Source organism: Brassica oleracea, chromosome C6 (assembly GCF_000695525.1).
Source record: "Brassica oleracea var. oleracea cultivar TO1000 chromosome C6, BOL, whole genome shotgun sequence".
Lineage (NCBI taxonomy): Eukaryota > Viridiplantae > Streptophyta > Magnoliopsida > Brassicales > Brassicaceae > Brassica > Brassica oleracea.
This window is the reverse complement of record NC_027753.1, coordinates 6,930,551-6,943,887: the sequence shown is the minus strand read 5'-3', so window position 1 is coordinate 6,943,887 and position 13,337 is coordinate 6,930,551. Positions and strand designations below refer to the sequence as shown.

The window sequence follows — 13,337 nt, the reverse complement described above, 5'->3', positions numbered from 1 at the left end:
AGTACGTGTTGTACTCTTTTTCCTTCATCATGGTTTTGTCCCACTGGATTTTCCTGATAAGGTTTTAATGAGGCAACGTGAAGCGTATTACAATCATGTATGGTTATGGCATCCAAGGGAAAGTGTTATAAATCAAGTGATGAATGTCCATAATCGGCCCGGTCCATAACCGGCCCAAACCCTAGAAGAAAGAGACATAGCCGGAACCCTAGAGAGAGGAGAGAGAGGCGGTTGCATGCCTTAGAGGAGAGAGAGAGAGGCGGCCACAAGCTTTAGAGAAAATAAAACCTTATTTCATTTTCCTTGTATATGTAATCTTTCCATTTATGTATTAAGATTTGTACTCTTTCTTTTTATCTCTATCTTGTAACCCTTATATAAGGGATGTCTTATTCATTAATGAAATACACAGAACTATTCAGTCTTCAATCTTCTAATTACAACAGAAATCTACATTGTCATGAGATGTTAATTTGAAAACTATACCCTCATTTAAATATTTTGAAAACTACACTTATCACTTATATATATATTAAATTACTGTATTGTCCAATCAAAATATTTAAAGCTGTCGTAGTATATTTTTCTGTTATCATAATTAATTAAATAGTAAATTAACAAACTAAACAAGATATTTATTGTCTATACAATATCTTCTAAAATATATTGTTTTTTTTCTGTTTTATTGTTGTATCTCGTGATCCTTTATCACCTCTCATTTCCATATATTCTCCATCTTCTATTTTCTCTCTGGTTCTCCATTTTTATGCTTCATATTTATTCCATCGTATCGTTCTCCTTTTTGAGTTTCTCCCGTCAAGGGAAACCAGATCATGACCAGCTTTTGGTTTGTCAAGAAGGTTAAGAAAAAATGAGGAATGAAAAGAAGTACCTATATCTATAATACTCCATAATTTAGATATTAACTCTCCTTAAACACACATGATCCAAATGGACACTTAGTTGCAAAAACTAAGAACACAACAAAAAATTTAACACAAGAGCACAAAATCTTATAAACTCAGATTTTCGTAGAAATATATTGGTCCCTGATGAACTCAGTGCTTATTACACAAACATCCAATACATCATTCACGAGATTCAGTAAAGAACGTAACATACAGTTCTTCTTTCGTGTACATTCATATGTATGAAGTTTGAAGATCAAGGGAACATCACTAAAGAAAAATGTACATTAGGCACATGATCTATATAATTTACTAATAGACTTTTTTTTTTTTTTTGCAGCAAACGGCTATTTTATTAGTCAAGCTTGAGGTGGTCTGGGTAGCCATACCGGAAAAGAACAACAAATAAAACATAGAGATCTATGAAAATAGCGTGCATTCCTAGCTAACAAGTCTGCAATCTCATTTCGCGTCCTTGGTAAATAGCTGATCTTAAAGTCTGAAAAGCACAACCGAAGAGTCTGAATGATTTCCAGCTCAGTTGAGAAGTTGGGCCAAGCTTGTGGCTCTTGTATCATTGCAATCAGGTCCTTGCAATCAGTCTCAAATCTCTGACAGGTCGAGTGTTGTATCATGCTCTCCATTGCCCATCTTAACGCTTCTAGCTCTGAGTGTAGAGGTGTTTCTCGCCGCATTAAGTTCATGGATCCCATAAGTTGAATCTTTCCCATGCTATCCTTCTAGACCCATCCCATTCCACTAAACTGAGCCGTGGAGGTCCACGAACCATCCACCATGCAAATATTACCCAAACTTAAAGCATGTGTTTCTCCTTCAGGTTGTACCTGTATAGGAGCCGATATAATTTCCCTCGCATTATGCCAAGTTTGGCACTCACTCTCTGAATACATGACTAGTTCCAATGGGTCTCTATCAATGCCTCTGAACAACTTATCATTCCTGGCTTTCCAGATGTACCAAATTATCCAAAGATAAGGATCTCTATCATCTTCCGGCTTCATTATATTATTTTTCCTCCAGAAAAGGTAATCCATGTTAGCGTAAACACTTGGTACAGGAAAGGTTTGAGAACTCGATGGTGTAGATGATAATGCCCATGCTTGTAAGACTGGTGGGCATTCAAAGATCGCATGCGTAACAGTTTCTTCTGGCTCTCTACATCTTGGGCAGTAGTTATCACATCGCATATTGCGGCGTACCAGATTCCTTGTAACCGCTACCTGTCCAGAAATTAATTGCTATATAAGATGACAAATATTTTGTGGCGCATTCACTGTCCAACCAAAGGCTTGGAGTTTAGTTATATTGGGTTGTAAAACTTCTAAATCCTCATATATTCTCATCAAATTCGTAGCAACCCAATATCCAGACTTGACCGTATATTGACCATTTTTGGTGTAGCTCCAACAAAAAGTATCCCGTCGGTGAGTAGGGCTTATGGCTAAACTCTGAATCATCGGAATGTCTTCTTGATCCACATATTGTTCCAGTAGTCGTGCATCCCACTCCTTTGACTCGAAATCAATAAGACTGCTGACGGTCATCTTGGGATGTACAACTGGGACTCGTGAACGAGCTGGCCTTGCTGGCGTCGAAGGAATCCAAGGGTCCTCCCACACAATAATTTCATATCCTGAATGCACCTTGCTCCTGATACCCAAAAGTAATACCTTCCTCGCTGCTATAATACTCGTCCATACATACGATGGGGTATCCACTGCGCCAGTTCGCAAGGGCGAACTTAGACGGTAATATTTCCCTCGAAGAACTCTCACCACTAGTGAATCTGGAAATTGAACAAGTCGCCAGAGCTGCTTAGCTAGAAGAACTAGATTGAATTCATGGATCATACGGAAACCAATTCCTCCCTCTTCTCTAGGCGCACACATTTTCTCCCATTTTGCCCAGTGGATTCCTCTTTTTGGCGGGTTCGAACTCCACCAGAACTGTGCAATGACACTTGCTAGATTTTCACATATCTCCAAGGGTAGCAGGAAACTGGACATGACGTAAGTCGGAAGAGCTAGCAAGATATATTTGATTAGGACTTCTTTTCCTCCCTTTGACAGCCATCTACCAGTCCAACCATTCACTCTGTGTAACAGCTTTTCTTTTAAGAATGCAAATAGCTTACACTTTGATCCACTAATATCCTCTGGGATTCCTAAGTAGGAACCCATTCCGCCTTCATTTTAAATACCAAGTGTATCGTTGATATGTTGTCGATCATCCGTTGGAATCATTTTACCAAAGAGTAATGAGGATTTATCAAAATTAATACATTGACCTGATGCTTTCCCATATGTTCTGACTACTTTCATAACTTCTTCACATTCACGGGGCTCCGCCTTACAGAAGAACAGACTATCATCAGCAAAGAGAAGGTGAGATACCGAGGGGCTAGCGCGTGCGACGCGCATCCCCGTTATCTTCCCTTGATTCTCTGCATGATTAAGAAGGCTAACGAGCGCTTCCGTGCATAGAATAAATATGAAAGGAGACAAAGGATCTCCTTGACGTAAACCTCTCCCAGGAACAATGTTTCCCCTCGATTGTCCATTCATGAGTACTTTATACTTGACCGAAGTGATGCATCTCATAATCCAGCCAATCCATATCTCCGAGAATCCCATCTTCCTCATGACTGCCTCAATGAATAACCATTCCATCCTATCGTATGCTTTACTTATATCTGTCTTAATGGCCATTCTCTTAATTCGTCCCCTGGTTTGGTTTGCAGCGCGTGAAACATCTCTTGAGCTATCATGATATTATCTGTTATCTGTCTTCCAGCAACAAAGGCTGATTGGGTCTCAGATATCCGTTGTGGTAAGACCTTCTTCAATCTTTGGCATAAAACCTTAGATATAATGTTATAGCTGACATTGTATAGACTAATAGGTCTAAACTTTGTCATCTCATTCGGCTTATGCATCTTAGGGATTAGACAGATATTGGTATCATTTAACCCATGCGCCATTATTCCTTCAAAAAGGAACTGATTAACCATATGAGTTAAATCATCATTGACAATATCCCAAAACTTATGATAGAATAGGGCCGTCATACCATCTGGCCCTGGTACTTTCTCTAGGTGCATCGCAAAGAGCACTAATTTCACCTCCCATTCAGTGACTGGTCTCGTAAGATCCTCATTTATTGGTCCAGTGATCGTCGTCGAGACTTCTGCCAATGCATCAGTTATATCTACCGGATTAGAGGACTCAAAAATTTGTCTGAAATAGTTAGTAGCAATGGCTACTAAACCTTCCTCATCCTCCACCATATTTCCATTCTCGTCTATGAGCTGTGTGATCCTATTTCTCGCTCTTTTTTGCTTCACCAATGCATGGAAAAATTTTTAGTTCCTATCACCTTCCCTTAGCCATAGCACCCTGCTTTTCTGTCTCCAAAACATCTCTTCTACCTTAAGAGCAGTAGATAGTTCTTTTAGGCATCTGCTATCTCCTCAGACGTAGCATCATCATTCGAATATAGACCCTCCACCTTTTCCTTAAGGTCCTCCACTAGCTTCTCTGAATTCACATTGTTCTGTCTCCTCCATTGGCTCAACGCTTTACGACAGCTAGCGATATGGTCCATTATATTCGCTTCCGGGGGCAGGTCCTCAGACTTCAATCCTTCCAGTATGACCTGTCTCAATTCCCAACCAGCGTTTATCAAACTTAAATTTCTTTTTCTTCCTCACTGGTTTTGTGAGAATATCCGCCAGGACCGGACGATGATCCGATCCCCATAGCCTGAGATACTTAGCAGCAGTATGTGGAAACTTTTCATGTCAATCCTCATTCCCCACCGCTCTATCCAATCTACATCTGACAGTCGTCCCTCCTGATCTCTTCCCAACCCAAGAAAGCATATTCCCAGTAAATGGGAACTCAAGCATTCCACAATCACTCAGCATCTGCTTGAAAGGCAAGAAAGAACTATCTGATCGCCTCCTGCCTCCTTCCTTCTCGTTATGATCTGTTATTTCATTAAAATCACCTATCATGAACCATGGTCCATTTCGTGTTGTTGAGAAACGCGTAAGACGTTCCCAAACCTGGTCCCTACGTTCTAACACAGGGTCTCTATAAACAAATGTCATATATACTTTTATTCCATCAATGACTGCCTCAATGTCAATCATTCTATTATTCGAAAACAAAACATTAACTTGAAATTCATCCATAAATAAAAGAGCTAAACCTCCACTAAGGCCAAGTGGCTCAACAGTAAACAAGTGGTCAAATCCTAGGTCGGCCTGAATGTTTTGCAACAGCAGCCTCCTATTCTTCGTCTCATAAAGAAACACAAGTCCTGGGCGATGCTTCTGACACATCTCCGTAAGGCGTCGAACTGTGAGGTCGTTCCCAATCCCTCGACAGTTCCAACTGATTGTCCTCATATATACCGATCTGATGGATATTTGGAACCCATCAAACCATCACTTGTGGATGAACTCTCCCTTGATTTCCTGGAGACATGCCTTGACTTTCCACTCCCTGCTAGCTTGCTACCTCCAGAAGTCTTGACTGAACGTGCACGAGGGGATCCTTGACGTAGAAACTCTTTCTTTTTACTGTGAATGCCCAAAGGAACATTCCTCTTGACGCCACTTCTAGAGCTCTTCTTGTTCTTGGACGCCACCATCACATTCGATTGATCGGCCACGGATAAATGCTTTGCTTGCTCTTCCATATCCATAACTTCATCAGCCAGAAGATCACCATCTTGAGCATCGCATTCCATCATCCCTGCATCATCTGTATCCAAAATCTCCATGTCCTCCAGAGCACTAATCACTTGATCATTCTCTACCCCACATGTTGCTGCTTGTGGAGAAAATGAGAGAGCTAGGGCTACATTCGTCCCTCAAAACGTGATATTTTCTTCCTGGGGAGGCAACTGGTGCGATGGAGTAACAATAGTGCTGGCAAGTCTCCTGTTGCCTCAGTTCTCTCCACACCCAGCCACCGCTGAATCCTCATCAGCCTTCTCTACACGCGAAATGACAAGCTGATTACTCAAAGGATGTTCATAAGAAACATCATCCATGGCAGTTGAACTACCTCCCTGCCCGTAAGCCGTGATCCTATCCTTCACCAGAGGTTTATCCAGTTTCTTCTCACGCCATGTCAGCTCTTCCTTGCGATCATAAGGACCGCGATGATAGCGACTTCCACCATACCGATTCCCGCTTGGTCTCTCGTCACGCCTTCTCATTATCCTATCAGAGTGAGATTGGAACCGCTCGCCATATCCTTTGTTGCGGGTCTGGTAGACATTATCATCATGATACCTACTTCGAAACTCATTCTTATGTCGAGTTTCAGACCATCGAGATCCCATCTCTATGTTTGTAGCAACGTTTCGGACAGTCTCAACATCTCGACGCAACGGGGGCTGACTATAATCCCTCAGCGAAGGCTGACGATCATTGCGGTCTTGTGGTAACTTGACACGAGTAAAGACTCCACCTCTCTCCGATGATAACCGAGACTTATTCAGGTTCTGGTTTATAATCTATATGATCTAAGTTTTTGCGATTCACTAGGTTGCATTTTGCTTTAAAAAACTCTAAACACGAACGACCCAACAAACAAATAGTGAATCTAAAAAACACTTGAATAATTTTTATTTAAAAATAAAAAAATAATTTTGAATTTAAATTTAGTATTCATTAAAAATTCAAATAAAAATGAGGAGAAAACTGTATTTTTACATCCAAGAAATTGTAGTTGTCAAAAAATATAAAATAATGTGTAATTTTCAAATTTAAGATCACAAACAGGGTATTTTTCAAATTATCCCCTTATCTTTTTCCTTTTTTTTGGCGAAACAAATGTTAATATTTTTTTTTTTTTTACTTAAATTGTGGATGAATGTTTATCTTTTACTTAGATAAGGGATTTTCACTTCATAGAGAGACTAGAGCAATAGAGGAGACGTGTCCGAGTTAAACTTTCACCTATTTATAAATCACAGCTGTGTCACTTTTACCCCAAATATACTTTCTTCTAGATTTATTTAGCAAGTTCGTCTCTCTCTCCTGGCTTTCTCTCTCTTGTCTATTTCCAGATCGAATATTTGCTGCTCCTCACAAAATGCCATTGTCAGGGTCCCTCCTTTCGCGGAGATTCTCAATATCCTCCAGGGATCATCAGGGACACACACCAACGGAACCCGAATCACCGATGCTTCCTCCGTCGTCAAACGTTACCGGGTCATCATGGTCGGCGATGCTCCCTGAGTTGTTAAGCGAAATCATACGCCGCGTGGAGGACACGGAGGACCATTGGCCTCTGCGTCGAGACGTGGTCGCTTGCGCCTGCGTATCGAAGAAGTGGAGAGAGATCACGCAGGAGACCGTTAGATCTCCGAGAAACTCCGGCAAAATCACTTTCCCTTCTTGCCTCAAACTGGTATGCCTAATCAATTTTGTGTGTTTGAGTGAGTTTGCGTTGATAAATTGATTATTCTGTAAAGTTTGTTGCTTTGGATCATGTTTGAGAGAGTACTTGCTACTGTGATTGAAAGTTGTAGACTTTTAGTTCTGAACTCACATCAATTTTTTATTTTGATTGAGTTTCCAATTAGGGCATTGACAAAAAAGTTAATAAAGGCAAGTTCTTTGATTATATTGTCAATGATTGTTTCTGTACATGTGATTGTTTTGAAAGAATGCTTTACTACAGAATACTTTGTTTTCCTTAATGATCTTTATTCTTTACGTTTGGTTTAGTATGCCTTCCTTTCTAAGCTATCTGAGATTTGGGTTGCTGAAAATATCTGTGCAGCCAGGTCCACCAGACTTTTCTAATCAGTGCCTAATAAGGAGGAACAAGAGGACTTCTACCTTTTACTTGCATCTCCCTCTCACACCATGTAAGTCATTCCAAAGTTTTTGTCTGCATTGAAACTAGAAGTCGGTTTGATTCTGTCAACATTGTTGAATATTACTTTATTTAAAAGTCTTGGTAGGGTTTTCCATCTGTGTGTTTGATATAATCATGTTGATTCTGCCCGAATTGGAGAATATGAGTTTATTAAAAGGTCTAGGTAGGTTTTAAGTGATTTTACTAAGTGACTTCGTACCTACTAGTACTAGGCATGTTATTTTTAAGTTTGTCTCAGTCTTTATTTCGTCAATAAATGATGTCTTAAGTGGTCACCGAAAGGACTCACCCACCAGTCTTCATATATGAGCGTTGACTATTCTGTTGACCGGAGTAATAATGAAGAAGATTCTGCTCTTCAGTTCTAATAATAATAATAATATACTAGGAAACAATCAACTTGTGTTCGTCAAAGTTGAATGCATACTTTTCAGTGTGACAGTTTTCAACGCATATAAATCATATAGTTATCTGGTTAGACTCATTTTTGTACAGTTGCTTTAGTTTTTAATTATGTTGGTTAACTTTTGCTTTTGCTCACCAGCATTCACTGATAAAGGAAAGTTTCTTCTGGCGGCACGGAGGTTCAGGACTGGTGCTTACACTGAGTACGTCATTTCACTTGATGCTCATGATTTCTCTCAAGCAAGTAATGCCTACGTTGGCAAACTAAGGTATTGTTTGTTCCTAGGCGGGCCGTTTAGTACATCATTATTTATCACTTGATGCTGATGAGTTTTGTATTTGGAACCTCTGCAGGTCGGATTTTCTTGGCACCAACTTCACAGTATACGATAGCAAACCTCCACATAACGGAGCAAAGCCTTCACACGGCAAAGCCAGCCGCAGATTTGCATCTAAGCAAATAAGCCCACAAGTTCCAGCAGGCAACTTCGAAGTCGGTCATATTTCTTATAAATTCAACCTCTTGAAATCAAGAGGTCCTAGAAGAATGATAAGCACACTCCACTGCCCATCCTCATCCTCATCACCACCACCATCATCATCTACTGACCAAAAGCTATGTGATGCAACCAAGATGATGAAAAAACCCATCAAGGATGGTTCAGGCTTGACGATACTAAAGAACAAAGCTCCGAGATGGCACGAGCACTTGCAATGCTGGTGTCTGAACTTCCATGGAAGAGTGACCGTTGCTTCTGTCAAGAACTTCCAGCTGGTTGCGACCGTTGACCAGAGTCAGCCAAGCGGTAAAGGGGATGAAGAGACAGTGCTTCTTCAGTTTGGTAAAGTTGGAGATGACACATTCACCATGGATTATAGACAGCCTCTCTCTGCTTTTCAGGCTTTTGCCATCTGTCTCGCAAGTTTTGGCACTAAACTTGCATGCGAGTGAAACCCAGAAAAAGTAAAAGAAAAAGGTTTTATTTTTTATAAGTGAAATGTTTTGAGATAATCATGTGGAAGTGTAAAGGTATGTATTGTATTTTTTATCCGGTGAACCTAATAAAATAAGCACATAATTATTTCAATACCTTAAAATTGTTGTAAACGGAAAAATACAGGTCAAAAAAACTTAGGCAGATGTCAACAAAGGTATTGAGGAAGATTTTCTGTATATATATTATTGTTGTTGTATAATGATTTAAAAATTGCAAACACACTTCTTTCTATGTCATAAAAAATTTATCTTCGTACATTTATCGTATATCAGCAGTATCTTCCTTCTACAAATATAAAATTTTGTTTATATTTAAATTTCCTAATAAAATAAAATTATAAATATTATTATAATACATTATTGATCATTCTCCAATACGGTAGAGTTTATACATATCATGTCATAACATCTGTTATACCGTTTATATTATTGTTTATTATTTTATATTGATTATTTTACTGCACAATTCTTGGCTTATATTAATACAGACAGTCTATCGTCATATTATTATACCATGGTTGCTAAATACATCAAATTATAACTAATATATTGGCTTGGTTGTACCATCACATAATTTATGTAATGTTCTAACGGAAATAGTTTTATCATCATAATATTATTGATAATTGCATATATAAAATATTATGAATTTCACTGGATTTGTCTGATTAATTATTACAATATTTTCAGACTGATTTTCTGTTAAAATGTTTTAATGCCGGTCACAAAGAAAAACTTTCAATATTTTCACTATTTTTAAACGGCTATGAAAAATATTTTGTATCTAAGAATACACTTATCTTTCACTCATTCATTTCATCTTCTCTTAAATAATTTCAAATACCTATTTTCCGATTTTTTATTGCAAAACATTATTCTCTTGGATTTTTTTATTTTATGTGCGAGTGTAATTTTTTTGCTTCTATATATGGTCTTTTTGTTGGAGAATTATGCGATATTTTTACTTATAATTGCTTGTATAAACAATTTAAATAGTTCATTTAAAAAATTATGATATTCTAATAATTTTTATCGTCTTAAAAAAAATCAAATAGAATTTATTGAGCATTTTCAAATTTTCATCTCTCAAAATAACCGGAGAACACTACATTGCATGGGTTACAAATGTGAAACTACATCTAATGATGAAAAGGTTAACCGAAACGATTAACATTGGATATAAATCTCCTCATGTGTATGTAACATATGACTATTCAAAAATAGAAGACTAAGCTGATTTGTGTCAAGCTCTGAAAGAAAAGTTTGATAACTAAAATAAAATTAATTTTCTTCATACTCTGGAAAGATGTAAAAGCCTGAGACTTCATGATTAAATTATTATCCTGAGAATCGTTTCAGAATTATATTATTGTGGTAATCTTGTCTCTTGTCTCTGAAGTAGAAATATTCAAGAAGAGGTACTTCACTTTCCACAAGAGCATCTTGTGCAACCCCAAATTTACAAAAAAAATGCAAGTTCAGAAAAATTTAAACAAGACTTTGACTTAACTTTTCATGGACTCTATGTGATATGGGCCTTTGATCTTTAATGAGTTTTCAAGAGGCGCTAAATTTTTGATAGTTGGGTTAGACTTGCAGTTTAGACCGAGGGTGGAACCCGGTTCCAACACTTGAAATAATATGTTTTATTATTTTTATTTCAGCTTTTTTATAATAACTTACAACAAACTAATGATGATATTTTATTGAATAGCCTTGAACCGAATGTAAACTGAATTTGGAACAATCCAAGTCTGTACTAGTTTTTAAGAATGCACATACACACGAAGAACCAAAAACCAAACTGGAACCAAACCAAAAATTTGAATCCAAAACCAATCCGACATTCACAGATAACTGAATAGTTACTATATATTTCTAGAACCGAAAAATTACACACCAAAACAAAACTCAACCGTGAACTGAATGGGTAGCCGAATATCTTAAATATAGTTTATATACAAAAAAATTAATTATATTTAGTTTTAAAATTACCAAAAATATTTAAAATAATATTTATAAACTGAACTACAAAAAGCTAACAGAATATTGTTATACGAAATATTTAAATTATCTGAACTACCCAAATAATCTTTTTGTGAATCAAATTTATCCGATTACCCAATATTTAGTCCAAAAACTTGAAATCTTTACCCGTATTATCTGAAATTATTCAAAAACAGAACTGAGGCAGAATTTAATTGAAACTAAAATTTTATTGGATGTTAGTCTGTTTTAACCTTGTTACACGAAATGAACCAAAAACCAAAATCGAACTGAATTTCATAAATAACCGAATGGTTCCTATATTTCTAGCACCGAAAAGCTAAAAACCAAAAAACAAACCATAATCTAACCAAACACACGTCCTGACTTACCAGTTTTTGTGGACGGACTCGGTTTTGTTTGCTTGTTATGGAGTTTATTGGATTCGTTCAATAGATAGAAAATCAGATGTTTTTTTTTTTGAAATCTTAAAAACATTAAAAATTCAAGTTAAAAAATTTAAAAATTGATAAATAATACAAAAAGTTATTGATAAGAAATGTAAGTAAGTAAAACTAAGCAGAATATTTTTTGTTTGAAACAAAAAGAATAATATTTACCTGAATATTTATAATGACAAAAAGCATTTATAATGATAATAGTTTTTAATTTATTTTATTTTTGAAAAAAGTAATAACATTATTTGCACACAAAAAGGAAGAAAAAGGGCAACTCGTAAGTTAAAAGTAAAACCACAGAAATATGGTATGATATTTGTTTAGTTTAATTAATAAAAAATAATAACTGGTAAAATAATATTGATCTTTTTTGGCTAAAATTTGGAACAATTTTGAAAATTTTGCCCAAGTTTGAAATTTATTTGTCCACTTTTTACTGGATAATATCATGGTTTCTTAAAAAAACAAAAACAAAAACAAAATTCAATCTACAACTTGATGCCTACATTATTACCATGTTAGGACTTTGATATTTTTCGATTATAAATACAATCTTAAAAAAAAAAACAGAACATAGAGAGAGACCGATCATGGAAACCGGTGGTATCATTTTGATAGTTTGTAGTGGAATCTTTGTTTTGACTATTATACTGATTGGTTGTCTAGGGAAGATGAGAGAGAAGAGGACAGTCACTAACGAGCCCATCAACCAGAAAAGCAGAGATGCTGGTGGATTCACGTTTTATCCAGAGGCTGCATATCTCCCTCCTGTCTCTAGTTCCGCACATCACGACTGTAGGATGAAGCAGACAAGAAGCAATGGTATTGGTGGGGGTCTCTTGTTTCTCTCGGCTGCGTCAGTCACTGCCTCCGTTTCTAGCAATCACGGATACGGTGGTGGAGGGGGACATCACGGTGGTGGCGGTGGTGGCGGTGGTGGCGGTGGAGGAGGACATCACGATGGTGGCGGTGGCGGCGGCGGATGTGGTGGTGGATAAGATTAGTTTATGTGTACGAAGATTAAGAAGCTCAATCGATGTCATCTCTTGTGTGTTGGATTCATACACAAATGCATAATTAATATTTGAGATCCATTTTATAAAAAAAATTATCAACAACTTTACGATTCTATCAATAATTTAGGTAGACATTTATTTTTGTAAAACATATTTTGATTGGATTTGTTTGTTTAATTTGATTCGGTTGACTGAATGTGTTATCTACATATTCTTTTGGTATGTTCTTTTGGGGAAGATAATCGAAAAAGGGTCCCATTCGAAAAAGATATTCGAAAAAGGTTGGGTATTAACATATACGGTATATAATCTATGCGTGTCAATCAGGATGGATGGGGTCAAAACGGCAAAGTTCAACGGCAAACACTTGCTTCGGAACATTTATGTCTAGACTAGTTTGGATGTAAGCACAAGTTAAAGGCTTATCTCCGACCATGGGAACTGCAACACCGCAGGCAATGAGGCGATCAGGTTGGGTTGTACATATTATATTCCATCAAAACCGGTGTTCCAAAAAAAAAAAAAAAAAAATATTCCATCAAAACCGAACTAGCGCAAGACCACCTGACACATTGTAATTTGCAAATATGAACAATGGCTTAGAAGATATATATATATAACTAAACAGGTATCAGGTTAAATAG

At 37.1% G+C, this 13,337-nt stretch overlaps 2 protein-coding genes across 2 annotated transcripts; both read left to right on the top strand.

Annotated features, from left to right (window-relative positions):
* Positions 1–6,969: 6,969 nt before the first annotated feature.
* On the top strand, positions 6,970–9,318 carry LOC106296336 (tubby-like F-box protein 7). Its single transcript, XM_013732451.1, has 4 exons — positions 6,970–7,357; positions 7,733–7,820; positions 8,376–8,505; positions 8,591–9,318. Exons 1-4 carry the CDS (start codon positions 7,040–7,042, stop codon positions 9,186–9,188), a joined length of 1,134 nt encoding a protein of 377 aa, XP_013587905.1. The 5' UTR covers positions 6,970–7,039; the 3' UTR covers positions 9,189–9,318.
* Positions 9,319–12,267: 2,949 nt separating this feature from the next.
* On the top strand, positions 12,268–12,675 carry LOC106297347 (keratin, type II cytoskeletal 1-like). The gene has a single exon (XM_013733608.1). The coding sequence runs from the start codon at positions 12,268–12,270 to the stop codon at positions 12,673–12,675; it is 408 nt and encodes a 135-aa protein (XP_013589062.1).
* Positions 12,676–13,337: the final 662 nt, after the last annotated feature.

What these genes read in the sequence shown, in the direction of transcription:
- LOC106296336 (XM_013732451.1), top strand. Translation starts at nt 7,040, where the DNA reads ATGCCATTGTCAGGGTCCCTCCTTTCGCGGAGATTCTCAATATCCTCC. An exon ending in GCATCTCCCTCTCACACCAT is followed by an intron (nt 7,821 to 8,375) that starts GTAAGTCATTCC and finishes TTTGCTCACCAG; the next exon opens with CATTCACTGATAAAGGAAAG. An exon ending in GCCTACGTTGGCAAACTAAG is followed by an intron (nt 8,506 to 8,590) that starts GTATTGTTTGTT and finishes GAACCTCTGCAG; the next exon opens with GTCGGATTTTCTTGGCACCA.
- LOC106297347 (XM_013733608.1), top strand. Translation starts at nt 12,268, where the DNA reads ATGGAAACCGGTGGTATCATTTTGATAGTTTGTAGTGGAATCTTTGTT.